General features: G+C 35.8%; 4 protein-coding genes and 1 pseudogene across 8 annotated transcripts; 1 reads left to right on the top strand and 4 right to left on the bottom strand.

The window, feature by feature from the left end:
• Positions 1-1332: 1332 nt before the first annotated feature.
• LOC104743107 (3-ketoacyl-CoA synthase 1 pseudogene) lies at positions 1333-3253 on the bottom strand (annotated as a pseudogene). The gene has a single exon (XR_015580372.1). The product of XR_015580372.1 is annotated as a 3-ketoacyl-CoA synthase 1 pseudogene (transcript).
• Positions 3254-6408: 3155 nt separating this feature from the next.
• LOC104738680 (CBL-interacting serine/threonine-protein kinase 9) lies at positions 6409-10409 on the bottom strand. The gene is made up of 14 exons (XM_087485137.1): positions 9723-10409; positions 9263-9325; positions 9048-9119; positions 8726-8833; positions 8540-8620; positions 8368-8421; positions 8124-8249; positions 7956-8045; positions 7700-7825; positions 7501-7608; positions 7280-7396; positions 7137-7193; positions 6968-7042; positions 6409-6879 (listed from the first exon to the last, which is right to left on the bottom strand). Exons 1-14 carry the CDS (start codon positions 9912-9914, stop codon positions 6802-6804), a joined length of 1347 nt encoding a protein of 448 aa, XP_087341263.1. The 5' UTR covers positions 9915-10409; the 3' UTR covers positions 6409-6801.
• A 2422-nt stretch (positions 10410-12831) lies between these two features.
• LOC104743106 (uncharacterized) lies at positions 12832-14540 on the bottom strand. Its single transcript, XM_010464223.3, has 3 exons — positions 14208-14540; positions 13299-13961; positions 12832-13213 (listed from the first exon to the last, which is right to left on the bottom strand). Exons 1-3 carry the CDS (start codon positions 14355-14357, stop codon positions 13073-13075), a joined length of 954 nt encoding a protein of 317 aa, XP_010462525.1. The 5' UTR covers positions 14358-14540; the 3' UTR covers positions 12832-13072.
• Positions 14541-14646: 106 nt separating this feature from the next.
• LOC104738677 (GRF1-interacting factor 2) lies at positions 14647-16615 on the top strand. 3 transcript variants are annotated; one of them, XM_010458862.3, is made up of 6 exons: positions 14647-14763; positions 14883-15048; positions 15535-15611; positions 15747-15855; positions 15950-16220; positions 16322-16615. In XM_010458862.3, exons 2-6 carry the CDS (start codon positions 14968-14970, stop codon positions 16381-16383), a joined length of 600 nt encoding a protein of 199 aa, XP_010457164.1. In that variant the 5' UTR covers positions 14647-14763; positions 14883-14967; the 3' UTR covers positions 16384-16615. The 3 variants fall into 3 exon arrangements, with proteins under 3 accessions (XP_010457164.1, XP_010457163.1, XP_010457161.1); XM_010458861.3 differs by having other exon boundaries at positions 14671-14779; XM_010458859.3 differs by having other exon boundaries at positions 14671-14790.
• Positions 16387-17381, bottom strand: LOC104738678 (uncharacterized). Of its 2 annotated transcripts, none has more exons than XM_010458866.3 (3): positions 17245-17381; positions 16857-16980; positions 16387-16758 (listed from the first exon to the last, which is right to left on the bottom strand). In XM_010458866.3, exons 2-3 carry the CDS (start codon positions 16966-16968, stop codon positions 16613-16615), a joined length of 258 nt encoding a protein of 85 aa, XP_010457168.1. In that variant the 5' UTR covers positions 16969-16980; positions 17245-17381; the 3' UTR covers positions 16387-16612. The 2 variants fall into 2 exon arrangements, with proteins under 2 accessions (XP_010457168.1, XP_010457169.1); XM_010458867.3 differs by having other exon boundaries at positions 16857-16992; positions 17245-17377.
• Between the last annotated feature and the right edge of the window lie 388 nt (positions 17382-17769).

Genomic DNA, 17769 nt, shown 5'->3' with positions numbered 1-17769 from the left:
TGTGAGACTCTTAAACCTTTTGAGAATGAGCTAAAAAGGCAAAAAAGCTGCAACTTTGCTACTTGAAACACGAGAAGAGGACATCACCCATGTGACATGATTCCCCAACATCACTAGTCTTGTCTTTTGACGTTTTACACACAATTCTTTATCACTTTCACCTCTGATATCACAAACATGCTTAGATTCCCCAAAATATATATGGTTTTTTTTTCTTTCTGAAATGTGAAATAATATACATAATGTTAACCTGTAAAAACAAAAAGCCTAATTAACAAGTTTACTAGTAGATGTATGTTGGAGCAAATAAAACACAAATGTTTCTGAAGGTGACACTCTAAAACGGCATGCATTTAGAGTCTGCGGAAACAGAATGGCGGGGATTGCAAGTTCTGGATTTATGGCCCATATTTATATAGGCTTTCAACGATAAATGGACCTAAACTTACGGGGATTAAAGTGTAAGGTAAGACTTGAAAGGGTGCGTCATAGATGATCTCACCACGCGAAGAGGTAATGATCTTCTCTTACACGGCCCAATGGGCCTTAAAGTGATCTACGAAGCACTGTACAACAAAAGTACTTTCAACCGTGGCAAGGTGAAGTAATCAGCCTCCTGGAAAAAGTGGAAAACGTGTTTCATTTAATGTGTTGAAAGGTCTAGTGCATTGAAGACTAGTAAAGACACTGATTAAACTGACATGGCTTTTTATAAAATTTATGTTTTTTTTTGCTTTTTTGCTTTTCTAGTTGTTATATGTTGGCAGCAAACCAGTAATGCAGATGATGGTACAACCACCTCGACCTAGACGAGTTGTTGACCGAACTAATGGTTCAAGACGACCGTACATTGTTATTAACTTATTATCATGGATCAAGACTTTGAAGAACTTTGTCCAAAAAAAAAAGACTTTGGAGAACTAAGATAACTTTTGTAATGGAACTGTTTGTTATAATATAATTCTTTGATTCTCTTATTGACTCTCTTCGTTACTTTTACAAAGCTGGAAAAATATTTATATATATGCGGTCGAAATAACATTATATAGAAATAGAATGGTTAAACCTTAAGAAAATGGAAAATTAAAATAGTGGTCAATAATTTTTCCAAATTGTTGTCATGAATCAATCTTCACGAAGAAAAAAAGTAGTTAAATAAAGTGTAATTAATTGGAGCCAGCGTCGTTTTTGCTATTGTGCAAGTTATATGTGATCCTATGGAGTTATGGGTGTGTGTGAACACATAGATAGTGTGGATTAGAATTCTGTTTGACTAGAGATAAGTTTTCAAATTTCTGGTTTACCAAAAGTATCAAAAAACCAACTAACGTATACCAAACACACATCCATAAATTAATTAAATTATGTATTTTCAGTCGACAACTTACATTTAAAAAAAAAATGAAAAAAACAATCAAGAAGAACACAATTACATATATATATATATATAATAATTATCCGGTTCAACCGTTTATTGTACAACTTTAACCGGATAATCATCAATCGAACCAGCCCACGCGTTACCAGTCATCTCCTCCGTCGAGACCGCTCGTAACGCTTTCCAAACCGCACTATTACACTTAAAACCCGACCCAAACGCAATCTGCCAAAGTCGATCACCGGCTTTAACCCTGCCCTTAGCTTCGGTATAAGCCATCTCATACCAAAGTGAGCTACTCGAAGTGTTACCAAACCGGTGCAAAGTCATTCTAGAAGGTTCCATGTGCCAATCTTTGAGATCAAGATTCTTCTGCACTTCGTCAAGAACCGCTCTACCGCCTGCGTGAATACAGAAATGCTCGAAAGCTAGCTTGAAATCAGGAATATACGGCTTCACTTTCAGTTTGAACATCTTCCTTTTGACCAACGAAATCAAGAACATCAACTGTTCCGACAACGGAAGAACCATCGGTCCTAAAGTTGTGATGTTTGTCTTTAGAGCGTCTCCCGCGACAGACATGAGCTCTCGAGCTAAAGAGACACCGATTGTTCCTCTCTCGTCTTCCTTCTGGTACACGCAATTGTAGTTCTTGTCGTCTGATCCTTTATGTGTTCGAACGACGTTGACCAGCGAGTACTTTGACTTCTTCCGGTCTTGTCGGCGGTTAGAGAGGAGAATCGCGGCTCCGCCCATCCGGAAGATGCAATTGCAGAGAAGCATTGACCGGTCATTTCCAAAGTACCAATTTAGGGTTATGTTTTCCGTGCTCACCACGACAGCGTAGGAATTAGGGTTTGCTTTGAGTAGATTGTTGGCGAGATCGATTGAGATTAATCCGGCGGAGCAACCCATTCCTCCGAGGTTGTAGCTTTTGATGTCTTCTCTCATCTTGTAATGGTTCACGATCATGGCCGATAGAGACGGCGTCGGATTGAATAAGCTGCAGTTTACAATCAAGATTCCGACTTCTGCCGGTTTAATTCCGGTTTTCTCGAAGAGGGAATCTAAGGCTCCGAACATAACGGCTTCAGCTTCGGCACGTGCCTCCGACATATTCAGCTTCGGCGGTTTTGAGGTAATGCCACGTGGCAGATAAGTCTCGTCTCCTAAACCGGCCCGGCTCGAGATTCTTTGCTGGAACTCAACCGTGTCTTCTGTGAAGGATCCGTTTTCCTCCGTCATCGTCAAGAACGAATCCACAGATATTTTCCGCTCCTCTTCCGGTTTGTAGCAGGAGAAGTCAACTAGATAAATCGGTTTAGACCGGTTAGCCACGTAGAGGGTCAAAACGAAACAGAGGAAAACCAAGCAGGCCAGTCTCGTCGCCCCGTCGAGTTGAACCGCCTGGTTAGACCAAAGCTCGGAAAGCGTATCCAACGTTAAACCGGCTAGCTGAACCAGCACGGTTCCGGCTAAGGGAAGAATGATAAGAAAGAAGAGAATGGTGGTGAGGTTGCAAGAGTTGTGAAGTCCAAGCTTCACGTATTTGAGCTTAACGGACGTTAACAAATCCGGCAAACGTCTACGGATTCTTATAACGGCCGATGATGAATCTCGAAACGCCATCTCCGCCGTTAATCTCTCTCGATCCATTTCTATACTATTTGTTCTCTCCATGATCAGTACAGCTTTGGGTCGAAATATTTTAAACTGGAACCAAAGGTTGAAGGACAATAATGTTAATGATTAAACGCTACACAAATTTGGAGAAAGAGAAAGAGAGAGAGAAAACGAGAATGGAAATTCTAAAACAGGTGAATTAGGAGGATTTTGGTGAAATTAGGGCAAGTAGGGATGGAGAGATATATAGAGTTGCTATTAAGTGCGAGAAAGAGAGATAAGATATAAAAATAAAAGAAAAGATGGAACAATATTCAAATTTAATGGTGGGTGGTTCCGAGATACTACTATTAGCTCAACTACTTACATGGGACCTTGATATTAAATTAACTAGTCAGATTATTTTTGTCATGTTTTGTTCACACGAACAATGCAAGTTATAAATGGAGTAACATTTTCACAAAAAAGTCTAGCAAATTCCAGCTGAATCTCATAAGTCATATGGTAGATCATAAGTTGGGGTTTCATACATCAAATTTAGGCATCTAACTTTCTATTATTGTTTATAACCTAATTTGTTATTCAGAGACAAGTCTACTACTATAATTTCTCATTAACCCATAACTTTCTATTATTGTTTAACCTTCATTAGCATAGCAATTAGCAAGCGTATATGTGTATACAAAATCGAGTGAGAGAAATTTCGGGGATGATCAATCGAATTTATATAATCTGATACAATATTTTTGTAGTATATTGGAAATTAAAAGGAAGAAACGTGTTCGAGAAACGTTTCTTTCATTCAATGAGAAGCGTTTGCTGTCCAATTTGCAATTACAGTGGTAGACGAAAGCGTGTCCCCAATAATCCAAGTTTGTTATTTTTTTATATAAGAATGTATCCCTCATGGATACAAACTCCTTATTATGGGCCATGGTAATTTCATAATGAGTTATATACTATTATTACCTACCAATATTAGCACATTTCGATTTATTTAATTTTTCATTATATATAATTATATTATATAATTATATATATACCATCCATATTAGCTGTTCCAATATTGTTGTCATTATCAATTTATCAGTATAATCTTGCTGTCTTCATTAAGACGTTGATGTAACAAATTATTTACCATATTTCTTTACAAAATAAAATTATAAAGAAGTCATTAATGCTGGGTTTGTATATTTATTTTCAAGTATTCTGTTATATATACATTATAAAATTGATTGTGTCAAGATGTCAAAAAATGGACCTCAGAATCTCAGATGGGGGTAGTTGTAGTCTTGTAGCTTTATCAAATGATCGGATTTTAGGTCTAAAGTGGACTCAAAAGCAAATAGTGTCTGTAAATATTTCTAGTATCATAACGTAGCCAATCATTTATAATTAATATCTTTGGATCTTTGCTTATTTTGCATCTTCTTTCCATTTTGATAGAACTTTTAATATATGCAAAAACAAACCAACAAAAAAAAACATTCCGTATATTTCGTGCGCTGTAGTGTGAAAAACTGAAAATCATTTCAACCAGCAACATATTAGCGTAAGAATACCAAATCTACATTGTTATCTTACTATCTTGACATATTTAAAAAATAATTAAAACAGGTACCAAAAAGAATACTTTTTCTCTAAAGAATGTTCCAAGCTATCGATTATTACAAAGACAAAAAAAAAACACAGTAACTCGATACATATTAGGAAATTACAGAGAAAAATACAACATCCAACGACGTCGTTTCGATTAATCGTGATACACGAAACACATGTTTCGACAGTACGTACCAACTCTCCAACTTCAATATAAGAACGATCCAGGTCATTATCATATGCTAATAATACATATTTTTAGCTTTATGTGTATGCATGTACAGTATAATGACCATATGTAAACAGTGGAGAACTAATTAATACACAGATCAAATCTAAGTATTAATTTGTAAAAAAAAAAAGGGGTAATGATGATATTGAATGGTGGACTGGTGCCCATGTGTGGACTTAAACCAACAATTAATGTTGGTCGGCTTAATACCAACTAACTAGAAACCAGTCCGTCATCAATGTATGAATGTATGTACACATATTTTCACAACTATACAGTAATCTAAAAAAGGACTAATAATTTAAATGGTTGCAACATAAATAAACGATATAGACCCTGTATTAAAAATCCCCGCCTAGATTATACTCTGCAAAATCGCTAGGTCCATCATCTCCACCTCGATTAATGATTAATCCCCGCCTAGCATCGATTATCCAATTATGCCCATCTAATTTGATTATAATCTGTCTAATCCGATTATTTCCCGCTTAATTATGTATTTACCGATTATTTTTAAAGCTAAATATATATATTTTGTTATTTAGACATTTAAATTAAGAGTTTATGATGTTTTACAATAACTAATGTACAAAATTTTAATGAAAAATCATAAAATGTTCTTTTAAAATTATGTTTTTATTTTTATGTGTGTTTACGGTAATTTTAAAGGCAATATTATAGTTTTATATTTTATTTGATATTTTTTTTAACATGAACAGAATTATTCATATATTTAATACTATATATTTAAATTTTATTATTAATTTAATAATATAACCCTAAAACTAGTCTCCGATTAATTTCCTTTTAATCCCCGATTTTCTTTTTAGGCGCTAGGTCCACCCTAACCGCCCGACTAGCACCTAACGATTTCTAGAAGATGACTTAAAACTATCGATAAAAGGGTTTATTTTGGCCGTGTAATATCATATGCATAGTACTGTAGTACTTAGTACGCTGAATGACAAACAGATGGGTAGGCTTTAACTCCTATAAAAAAAATGAATTACTCCTTAAATTAACTTTTTAATTAATATTTTATTTTTAACGATTAAAGTAGATGATACAGTGTTTGTTTGAAAACCATTTAAATGGATAATACTGAATCACAGTACTAATCTATTACACAACACGACGAAAATGTTAACTGATTTTCTTTTTATATCGACTATTATAGATTTAGATATTGTGCTAAATTGCTAATACGCAACCAATTTATCTGCTACACATGCTTCTGTTGCCAAATCATAGTCATCTGTTTTGAAAAATTTATGGATTTAGCAACAAAGTAGCGACAAATTTTAAGGTCTTTTATTCGCCACAATTTATTTCCAAGTTTTCATCATTGACAAGGACAATTTATAGTCTTATCATTGGCTATATACAACATTTTTTGTTGTGTGTGTAATATACATCTATAAAACATAAAAATTAACTTTTGGAATTGCAGTTTCTTAACCAATCCATTATTCAAAAAACAATCTAGATTCACACTTTGTCCGTTGTTTTCCAGTTAATTCATTTTGTTGCCTGTCTTAATTATGTTATCATTGTATTCCATATCGGTATTGTCATTGTGAAGTGTGAATCGTTGCCACTTGCCAAAACGGTAGCCTTAAAGTGACAATATTGTTTCAACTATACTCGATTAGCGCAACGATCCCTTTCATTTTTTGGATGTTTGACTAATTTAACTGTTTGACTTGGACGTTTGAGTCAACCATAAAATAAAAGTAACCGAGTTTTGAGGAAGATCGCATATGGCTAAGGCTAACCCCTATGGATATATAATATACCTCCATATAAGCCCACTTCTATTAAGTTTGGCTTTTTGTTAGCAATATATTCCATTTTTTTTTTTTTTTCAATATATTCCAAATTTGCCAACTCCAGATTTTACTATTCATTATACAAGTTCAACTTTAATTTTTTTAAAAATCTGAATTGATAAACAACTTGTTATTATATCTTATCGCTTATGTTCTTCAGAGGCTGCATCAGTATTCCAGACTACATCCTTTAATCCAGATGAGAAGTTTTTGTAGAACTGCAAAACATAATTTCAAACATAAACCAATGATTCGAGATGTTAACCGGATCTGAACCGGATAAAGATTGAACTGAAACATTATTACCTTATGAAACTCGAGGGTATCGCCGCCGGTTTTCCTAAGCTCTACCACATGCAACGATGGCGCAACTTCAAACACCTATTAAACCGATGACCAAACCAAAACAGTTAGATAAACAACAGTATTCATCAAACCGGAGTGTTGTTATCACCAAAACTATCTTTCTTCTTACCTCTGTAGCTACGGAGAGCTGACCTTTACGACCACTTTTGTCTCCTTTCATTTTTATCTGCGATTTTATCAAACAATGTTTTATAACGTTGGAGCCACAAAGACATAATTTGACACAGAGAAAATCAAGAAGACGAACAAAACCTTGTAGTTGTCTTTACGGACATTGAAGCCTAATGGCTTTGCTGTTTCTTCCATTTTCGACATTATCTCACTCGCAGATCGTTGAGACGTAAACCGTGTCTCTTTCTTCACAAGTTGCTGCAACAACAACAAATAAAAGAACAGCTTTAGTTAGACTACCCCATATATGCTTATGATATTAGACAATCGAAACATATAGTAAGTAGAAAAAGAGTTCGTACGGCTTGCTTCTCAAACAAGTTCTCAAGACTGAACTCTCTTGAGCTAGAGATAAGTTCGAAAGCGTTCATGGATACCGGTTTCTCCTTCTTCTCTGTCACAAGACATTCCTATAGTAGCAGAACAACAGAGTAATATAAGTTACTTTACTTTAAATGAACTACAGAGAATATTGGGAAAATGGCGGTTGTTTTTTTTTACCTTGGAGTTACTGAAAGCAGCGTCAACATCATCTATGGTTATGTCCTCATCATCTTGATCAAATGATGGCGGTTTGTATCCTTGCTTGAACCATTCATCTTCTAGTAACTCTGCAATACTTATTCTCTGCAATATAGAAACAAAGAAAAAACAAAGTATTGTTAAGCTCTTGCGCATTTAAGACCATTTGATCTTAAAGTTGACAGCATCTCAAGTCACAAATTCACAACTATGCATTCATGTAAGAGGCGCTTACGGTTACAGGGCTGGGTTCGAGAATACGCTTAATGACTCTCTTGGCACCTGGAGAGAACCATGGTGGGCAGCTAAACTCAGCCTTGCATATCTGAAGTACACCAAAGATGAGATTAAAAAAGTACTGAGGAAAAGTAAGTAAGAAGAAGCAGAGGAAGAGAAAATTTACACGTTTGTATAATGTCATGAGATTTGGCTCATCAAAAGGCAAGTAACCAGCCATGAGCACATATAGAATTACACCACAAGACCAGATATCTGCTGCTGCTCCATCATAGCCTTTGTCCGACAAAACCTGCCCACAAATCCAACAAAAATGCCCTAGAAATTAGAGCCTACATATGATTCTATATTTGGAGCGTCTACAGAACACTATATACTCTGCTTTTTTAGTTCTGAAAGTAAGTGTATACCTCAGGAGCAACGTAGTTAGGTGTTCCACAAGCTGTATGAAGCAAACCATCTTCCTGCATTCAAAAAGAATAATGGTTAGAACACTTGATTCAAACTGATATCTAGGTTATTTCAGTACAAATTAATTGCCAAGTTTCAATGATGTCCACTTGAAAAATCAAAAGGCATTACCCGAACTTGCCGTGAGAACGCGCTCAACCCAAAATCAGAGACTTTTAAAACACCATTTGCATCAAGGATCAGATTCTCAGGCTGCAGCAAGCAACATATCACATAGCATATGAAACTTGAACAGGGTGAATGAATATCATAAGGCAGGAGCTAAGAAGAAGGTACAGAAGAAACAAAAACAAAGACCTTGAGATCTCTGTGGTAGACCCCTCGACTGTGGCAGTAATCCACAGCATTGACAAGCTGCTGAAAGTATCTCCGAGCTTCATCCTCCTTAAGTCTTCCTTGTTGCGCCTATGTATGATACAAATCCAAGAATAACATTAGTAAAGAACAGATGAATAAACAGACAACATCTTGACCCTATATATTTGTGAAGATAAATAAAAAAGAAAGTAGGAAACTCTAAGTTTTAGTCATTAGAACTGATCTTATATATACAGGGACATCTTGCTAGAACTGTCAATTTGTTACAAAAATTTTCAAAGAACAGTGTTTGGAGTCTTACGATTTTATCAAATAGTTCACCTCCATTGACAAGCTCAAGAACGATATAGATCTTCGTTTTGCTAGCCATAACCTATATCCACACAAACAGAACATAGAGGTGTCGTCTTAAGATTCAAAACTAATATTAGCATTTAAGGATTTTTTTTTTTAAAAAAAAAAAAAAAAAAAAAAAACAAGAAGAAGAAGTGATAAGCTTCTTCAATATATATATACCTCAATGATTTCAACAACATTTGGATGTTTAATAAGTTTCATCGTCGATATTTCTCTTTTAAGCTGCACAACAACAACAATAACAACAAGAAAAAGGAAACTGCCATTATATATATGCTCTAATTAAATCTTCAAGATCTTGCTCATAACAAAAACTAAATCTTCTTCAGATGCGAGCCAGTTTCATCAAAACAAAATCTAGTCTAGTTTAAACAAAATCCATCGCAGACAACAGTCAAATAAATTCGATTTTTTTTATAGTAGTATTTTATTTATTAAACTCTAGTCAATCATTAATCAACCTAACACTGTACTAATAGTATAACGTAAACACCTACCTAGGACATTGTAGGTCCCTAATCACGAAACTAAACTGTTCTTTAATTATAATTATTAAAAAATAAAAATAAAAAATCCGTACGTGAATTTCGTTACGTATTAAAGCAACACACGAACGAACCTGTTCAACCATTTTGTGACGGAAGACCTTATCTCGGTCGAGGATTTTGATAGCGGCTAAATCACCGGTGACGGTGTTCTTGGCGTATTTGACTTTAGCGAAGCTTCCTTCTCCAAGAGTTCGTCCCATCTCATAGTTCCCAACTCGCGTCCTACTAGCCGGCGCCGTCGCCTTCCTTCTGCTCCCGCTCATTATATATATATATATATATATATCACCGCCCGAGTAAACCACCAAAAAAAAAGAATCCGATGAACGAATGAAAATCTCTGGAAAAAAAATGTGATCCTCTTCTTCTTCTAGTGGCTGAATGTAAGGCGAACGAGAGAGGAAGTGGACGAGCCAGAGATTTAATAGGAGCGTCTGTGATTCACGCGCTTCTTCTCGCCACGTGTACCCCTTATATAAAATATATTATTTTCATGTTCCGCGTCCATCCCGTGTATAGTATATGTTGAATCGTACTTATTATAAATGTACGTTCATTCTCCTATCAATTCATATAAATTCCACATATTTTGTGTGTCTCTGTGTTGTGTGTGGTAAATATATATCTAGAAACCCCAATCTTGTTTTAGTTCGGTTCTTCTCTACTCATGCTCAAAGTTAAATGTTTGAAGTTGGAAACTATCTATATGATAATTAAATCTATATGATTAATCTCCCCCTTATTGTTTGGTTTATCATACAAAAAATATGTAACGGTTCTAGACTTTGATTATAAAGACAAAAAAAAAAATAAGACAACTGAAATAGTTGAACTTTCCATGTGAGTAAAGGTAATCTGTGTGACCCCCACATCACATATATCCTTCCTGATGATAAACTCAAATGACACAGAATGTGATAATGTTTTTCTTTTTCTTCTTTCCTTTTTTTTCTCTCTCTCTTAATTTCTTATTTCTTTTATATATTATAATGTTTTTGATAAATTATAGAATACAGCCAAAACATGCAGAAAATAAAAATGTGGCTGACAGTGAGTTAGTGAGTTACTACTAATAATAATTTTTTTTTTGAAATATTATTGTTACGAACAAAAGAAAAAAGAAAAATGCAATAATGCAAACTGAACCACTCAATTCAATAATTGAGAGTCTGTTTTAAATATTTTTCTTTTAAGTTAGAGTACAATAATATCACGTCACCATCATATGATAGCAATTTCATTATGTTATCAACTTGAACTTCTTCATTCCAGATTTTGTTTGCTTTCTTTCTTATATATATATATATATTTTTTTTGATTTTCTTATAACTTTTTCGGTTTGGATCCGTTTGAAGTACATGTACTTATTGATTCAGATAAGACAATAGTATTATTAATGTATAGCCCATTAAAGCTTAAATGGCCCATTAACATTGTTAACCTCTTTAGGGCCTAACAAAAATAACACTGTATTGTTTTTGCAACTAAATTTGCGAAGACAAATATAATCAAATTTGATACTTAAAAGCATTATTTGTATGACATTCTATATTGATGATAGATTCGATTTTTTTTTTTGTCAAGACAATAATTCTTCTTTTTTATGCTTCCACCTCATTCGTTGAAAAATCTTAAACAGAAAATGGTAAGGGACCTAATTGTTTCCTCACATAGTTTGCTTTCAGGGTTCATTATTTGTCATATGAGTAATGAAGTTAGATATATTTATACGTATAAATAAGTAGAGTCGGGTCAGATTGTGTTTCTTATTTATCTTTATATATGTCAATAAAAATTGATACAAGCATATAATGTCTTTCAGATTCAATCGTGAATTTGTACAAATACGTAACTCTGCTTCGCACCACACGGCACCGTTGGTGCCTTGCCTAATCCCTTCCCCACGTTTCTCTTCGCCTCGTAACAGAAATGATAATTTTAGAGTACTCTAAAAATTAGAAAATATTCCATATAACTATATAAGTATATACTTCGCTAGAAACCCGATACATACCAAATTAAACCGGGTCTAATCTTGAAATTATAGTTTCTAACCAACCTGCATGAATAGAAACCGGACTGCATATATATAGAGTTACTCATACACTCAAAAGATAATATTTAATCTACAATATCTTTTCTTTCACTTCGCCAAATTTCCCAGCAAAGAAAGTAATAAAAAGCCTGAAATTGAATCATCACTACTATTTGTTTCGATTCTCTAGCAGTCTTGCTAATGAGCCACGAAAGCAACATGAATTTGAATACGAATATGAAGACGAAGACGAAGACGAAGAAGGAGAGGAAGGGAACGTCTTCAATGGTGTTCTTATATTTGATGACTGTGAATATATGTGGAGGATTGTTTCTAAGTTACTGGCTTTACAAATACCATCCCACAAATTCTCATCTTTGGATGGTTCCTCTTGGACTCATCTTATTCATCACTCCCGCGTTTCTCTCTCTCGCCGTTTTGATCTCCGATCTCTGCGACGACGATGATGACCAAGTCAATCTCCACCTGAACCAAATCTCGGTCATAATATAGAAGTTTTGATTTTTTTCGTTGTCAGTTATTTGGTATTAATATGATCTAATATTAATTAACTGACTCCGTAGAAAAAGGTAGACTATATTTGCGTGGTTTTATGGTTTAAGTTCATAAATTTTCCACCTTAATTTGCGAAACATTTGATACTTGTACGACAAGTTATCTTACAAGTTATAGTTATTAAGACTCTACAGTGTAACAGATGTTATCTTTGTTGACTTTATTAGGAAGATTTTTAAGAAAGGCATTGAACTTAGTGATAATCATGTTAAATTTAGTCAATACATCAATCAGTTGTAATTTTGATACTGCCTTTGGTCTGTAGAACTACAAGTCAATTAAGAAGAGAGTATTTGTTCAGTTTGGAGTTGTTATGTTGCCTGTTGAGTTTGATTGCTTCGAGTAGAGAAGAGATTCAAAAGATTCTAAGAAATGGTGACAGGTTTGTAGAATGCCACAAGGATGAACTGAGGCAAAAACAACAACAGATTGCCACTCGTAAGCCCTCATATTACAAAATTCTGAAACCTGTTTGTAAATCTTCATAGTCTGCCTCCCCTGTTCTGTTTAAAGAAGACACATTCTCACACAAAAGCTGTAGAGAGACACAAACAGAGTGGGCCAGCTACTTACAAAAGACACATTCTCTTCTCTTAACATCAATATAAGGGGATATGAAACGACATTGTCGTCTATATCTCAATACAAGTTTACTAGACTGCTAAAAGGCAGGACAATTGTTACCAAAAAGATCTACATGCATCAAAGTCTCATAGTTTCTTTACACTACTTCAAAAGGTTACTAGCATTTGTCTTAACGTTTGCTATCACTGCCTCATTTAATACTTCTATAGCGAAAGGAGTTACTAATCACATACGTACCATCTTTCTCCACTTGTCCTTAAGATCGGACGAGCTACGATTCACGTGGAATACACCTTCTCCCATCTCCAGAATCTTCTTCCATGGCATGTTTTTCTTGATTATTTTTGAATATTTTTCCACTCCCACCTATCCAAAATAAACATATACTAAGAATTTAAAGCTAAAAGTAGATTGTAAGACAAGTGGAGGTAGAGTGGTGGTGGTTTTTTACCATCAACATCTTTTCTTCTTCGACTGTCCAAAGAACCCTTTTTGGCTGATCATTAACAACAACAGAAGCTTCTCCGCAAGCTTTCTCCATATCAATGAACTGATCAGCTGATTCGTCTAAATGGAGATTTAGAGCCTTAAGCTGCTCGACAGCTTTGCGTATCTGATGGAGGTTCTCATGTAGTTGCATTGGTAGTGTTTTATCAGAGCCATCCTCTAGTTGAACGTTTTCTCTCGCCATGGCTATAACTCCACTCTTCAGCTCAGTATCGGACATGTGAGCTGAAGAGTGTTCATGTGCCTTTGCAGCTGCAACAGCCATGGAACTAGTCGCTTGATATTTCAACCAACAATAGGGACAGTATGAGGATGCAGCAGGATCTTCTTCACAATCAAGCTCAGCACATTTCATGTGAACAGCGAGAGGACAGTCCTTCCCAGAACAAGGCACTACAGAATCGTCTGCAAGATCGCATAGTATACAAGCAGTAGACAGCTCAGAGCTTGTGCAAATCTCATAATTCCAAAAGTTGCCCTTCTTGGGAGGCACATGAACATAAGGGAAGATGTTTAGAGCAGATTCGAAGTCATCATCACAGTAAACGTTACAATGTTCATTGAGCTTCTCGCTGACAGAGCCAATTTCTTCAACAGTTTCACCTACCTGAGAGTGAACAGACACAACGGAGTATGAATGAATAAGAGAACGTTGAGGCAAAGTCACACAAAACAAGTCACAGAAGTTAGCAAAACAGACAAATCAGGCTCATCGAAGAGCAATTAAGACCGAATCGAGCTCGAATTCTACATGAAACCAAAGCTATAAGCAAATTTGACTAACATCTAGGGCTGGATTCGAAATTTTTTGAAGCTAGAATGAAATTTTAAGGGTTGTAAAGGAGGCGCTTACGGAATGAGGACTGTCGAGGAGAACGATACTAACTTCGTCAAGCTGTGGTTGATTTTTCTCGACTATGATGATCTCATCTTCGAGACTACCTTCGCCAAGCTGGGGATGATTCTTCTCGACTCTGATCTCATCTTCGATATCTCTCACCATCTTTTTTTTTTTTTTTTTTTTTTTTTTGCTTTCCGATCCGGATCGAAAAATTTGAAAAAACTCAAAAGGGAGAAGAAAAAGAAGTTACTGTGTGTTTCCGTTAGGGGGGGGGGGACACTGTATGAAGTGACTGTGTCTGTGTGTGTCACGTCAGTCTCTTGCAGGTTTCGAAATTTCTAATTTAGGCGAAGAAAGAAGACTCTGTTGTAATGTTAGAATTAGCAAGGCCCAAACTTCTTCGGTGGCTCATGGGCCTTATAATCTTACGGCCCAATATGTGTGATTAAAGAAGGAATGCAAAACCTTCTAATTTGCTTAAAAGGTTTTGGTAATATCAGTTTCCTTCTTCTGATAATAATAAATTGGAGGCATTTTTTTTTGGGAACTGATAAAATCGGAGAGAGAGGTGCGTCGACATCCAGGTGAAATCCAAGTAATTAAATTTGCAGGATTTATCATTCTCTTTAACTACTTTTGTTGAAATCTTCATTTGCAATTTCCGTTTGGTTTAAAAAACTTCGAAAGGTTCTTCGGGGGAAACACGGAATTAGGGTTTAGGTTATTTGGTTGGGGGTAAAGAAGAAAGAAGAAGAAGGAAGAAGGAAGGAAGATGCAGCAGTCTCCGCAAATGTTTCCGATGGTTCCTTCCATTCCTCCTACTAACAACATCACTACCGAACAGATCCAAAAGGTTCCTTCTTTCTTCTCTCTTTCACTCTGCGCTTCCCTCTCTTCAATTGTTTTCACACTCGCCTTTTTTTTCTTCTTTTCTTTCAAATGAGTTCAAGTAATAGTCATTTGGCAGTAATTTGGTGTTTTATCTTTGAATCTCTTGTTATTATTACTCAGATAGGAATCTCACAAGTGTGTTTGTTTACTCTGCTTCGTGTTGATGTTTCTGTTTATTGATGCGAAGAGACAATTTTAGGACTAGGAGATTAGATGCTTGATGGGTTTTTTTTAAAAAAATTTGGACTTTATGTTAATTTGGTGCAAGGCACTTATAATTCGATTTTTCAAGTTTCGACATTGATTGGTGGGTTTTACCGTTTGCTGTTTTATACCTTCTTGTATAGTTAAGTGGCTTGATGTCTTCAAATGTTTGTGGTTAGATGATAGGCTGCATCATCATTTACTTATCCTTCTCTTTAATATCTTTCATGTGCTTAAAACACAGTACCTTGATGAGAACAAGAAGCTGATAATGGCGATCATGGAAAATCAGAATCTCGGAAAACTTGCAGAATGTGCCCAGTAAGTGTCCCCTTTTGTGTCAATTAGTTTATAGCCTCCATCTCCCATCTCCTAAATAGTTATGGAATCTGAGAATTAATATTTATAATGGTGAGATTCTATAGACATCATCACTTTGCTCCACTATACTTTCAGGTACCAAGCTCTTCTCCAGAAGAACTTGATGTATCTTGCTGCAATTGCTGATGCTCAACCCCCACCACCTACACCAGGAGCTGCACCAACACCAGCTATGGCTGCCCAGGTTCGTTTTGTGATGATTAAATTAGATCAATCAATATGTATCGAATTCTGAACATATCGGGGTTACTTACTTATGGGTATGATTGCTGTGTTAGATGACAACACCGCATCCTGGGATGCAACCACCTGGCTACTTCATGCAACATCCACAAGCTTCAGGAATGGGTCAACAAGCATCACCCGCAGGGATTTTCCCTCCAAGAGGTCCTTTACAGTTTGGTATCCCACACCAGCTTCAGGATCCGCTACAGCATCAGATACATCAACAAGCTATGCAGGGACACATGGGGATTAGACCAATGGGTATGAACAACAACGGGATGCAGCATGCGATGCAACAACCAGAGACCAGTCTTGGAGGAAGCGGTAACAAGTCTTTTGCATTTGAACAATACTTAGTTCATTAATTGCGACTTATATATCCTTGGATGATGAGTTGTGTTCATTTTTTTTTTTTTCTACTGCAGTGGGGCTTAGAGGTGGCAAGCAAGATGGAGCAGATGGACAAGGAAAAGATGATGGCAAGTGAAAGGATCAAAAAGAAAGCTTTGTTTTGTTGATATTTAGGACTTCTGAGTCTCCTCATAAGGGTTTTGCAATAGCTTATTTGAGTTTTTAACAGAAGATAGACTGTGGAATAGTTCCGCAAACCGTGTTGTAATGTATTGTTATCTAGTAGTACAAGCAAGCTCGGATTGGTTTAGAAACATCTGTCATTCATCTTATTCTGAAAATGAAAGCATTGAACTTTGTTTCTCTCATTCTGGGCGCGACTTGACGATGAAATTCTGACGGCTAATGGGATTCATAACGACGGGAGGACCAGCGGTTCTTGGCCACGCTTGAAACTTCTCATCCGTGGCTGCCCACCATTCTTTGTTAGATACAGTTCCTGGAGTAGACCCTGAGGGTTTCACCAGAAGATTACCATTAAGATTGTCCCTAAGTTAACTCACAACACACAAAGGAAAAAAAAAAAAAGAAATCTGGAGCAAAACATACCTCCAAAGATCTTATTATCAGAGATAACTTTGTCAAAGATGTATGAGATTCCGAAAGAGCCGATAAGAGCACCGATTATGTACTTGGTTTTACCTCCTGATGATGTTGCCATTTTCTTCTAAACCTGAAAGTATTACTGTCACAACCATTCTTCCAAACTCAACAACACTCCACATATGTATGTAACCCACACAGAAGACAAAGATATGTAATGATTCAATTATAAAAGACAAAAATCACATTTTCAATTGCATAATTAACTACAGATCGCCAGAGAAAACTCAGCTATGTTAGGGGAACCGAAGCTTTACTCAGCTATATTCCAGAGCTTCTATTAAAAAAGAAAAGGGCAAAAATCATTCTAGTTGCATCAGAATTCAGAAGTTACCTTTGCTGATTAAGCTTGAAACACTTGACTGGAGTTGAGGAAAAATTTGACGGTGGAAATTGATCGTTCAACTCTATCGTCCTTATCTTCAAAAAAGAAATTTCCATTAAATGGACAAAAGACAAACTTCTCGGTAATTACTAAAATAGGCACAGCTTTGGGAGAACTCGTTATCGGCTTGCTCATGGAAAAGACCGAAACGGGCACATATGACACATAAGATTAGGCGATCTCGCCGTATGCCACATGCATACACACCACACCAGTTTAATTCTTGCCGAATTAAGATTTTCGAAACTCGGTTTCTATATTCTTTCGAATATTATATAGTGCTGGCAGGCTCGGCCCATCCATAAGGCAAGTGAAGCATTCGTCTTAGGCCACATATTAAAACCAAAATAATAAAGATTTTTCATGGTCTACTGGTAATAATACAGACGTAGGGAATTTCAACATCGCTCACAAAGGTTCGATTCCCATGAGTGTTTGGGTCATTAATCATTTTGTTTTATTTTTTCCTTTATT

The sequence above is a fragment of the Camelina sativa genome, chromosome 14 (genome assembly GCF_030686135.1).
Source record: "Camelina sativa cultivar CO46 ecotype springtype chromosome 14, ASM3068613v1".
Taxonomy (NCBI): Eukaryota; Viridiplantae; Streptophyta; class Magnoliopsida; order Brassicales; family Brassicaceae; genus Camelina; species Camelina sativa.
This window is presented reverse-complemented; position numbering and strand designations above follow the sequence as displayed.

What these genes read in the sequence shown, in the direction of transcription:
- LOC104738678 (XM_010458866.3), bottom strand. Translation starts at nt 16,968, where the DNA reads ATGGCAACATCATCAGGAGGTAAAACCAAGTACATAATCGGTGCTCTT. An exon ending in TGATAATAAGATCTTTGGAG is followed by an intron (nt 16,759 to 16,856) that starts GTATGTTTTGCT and finishes TGAAACCCTCAG; the next exon opens with GGTCTACTCCAGGAACTGTA.
- LOC104738677 (XM_010458862.3), top strand. Translation starts at nt 14,968, where the DNA reads ATGCAGCAGTCTCCGCAAATGTTTCCGATGGTTCCTTCCATTCCTCCT. An exon ending in CACCAGCTATGGCTGCCCAG is followed by an intron (nt 15,856 to 15,949) that starts GTTCGTTTTGTG and finishes TTGCTGTGTTAG; the next exon opens with ATGACAACACCGCATCCTGG. An exon ending in GACCAGTCTTGGAGGAAGCG is followed by an intron (nt 16,221 to 16,321) that starts GTAACAAGTCTT and finishes TTTCTACTGCAG; the next exon opens with TGGGGCTTAGAGGTGGCAAG.
- LOC104738680 (XM_087485137.1), bottom strand. Translation starts at nt 9,914, where the DNA reads ATGAGCGGGAGCAGAAGGAAGGCGACGGCGCCGGCTAGTAGGACGCGA. An exon ending in CTGCTTTCAGTAACTCCAAG is followed by an intron (nt 7,609 to 7,699) that starts GTAAAAAAAAAC and finishes CTGCTACTATAG; the next exon opens with GAATGTCTTGTGACAGAGAA. An exon ending in TCCGTAAAGACAACTACAAG is followed by an intron (nt 7,194 to 7,279) that starts GTTTTGTTCGTC and finishes ATAAAATCGCAG; the next exon opens with ATAAAAATGAAAGGAGACAA.
- LOC104743106 (XM_010464223.3), bottom strand. Translation starts at nt 14,357, where the DNA reads ATGGTGAGAGATATCGAAGATGAGATCAGAGTCGAGAAGAATCATCCC. An exon ending in TCCTCGACAGTCCTCATTCC is followed by an intron (nt 13,962 to 14,207) that starts GTAAGCGCCTCC and finishes GTTCACTCTCAG; the next exon opens with GTAGGTGAAACTGTTGAAGA. An exon ending in AAGAAGAAAAGATGTTGATG is followed by an intron (nt 13,214 to 13,298) that starts GTAAAAAACCAC and finishes TATTTTGGATAG; the next exon opens with GTGGGAGTGGAAAAATATTC.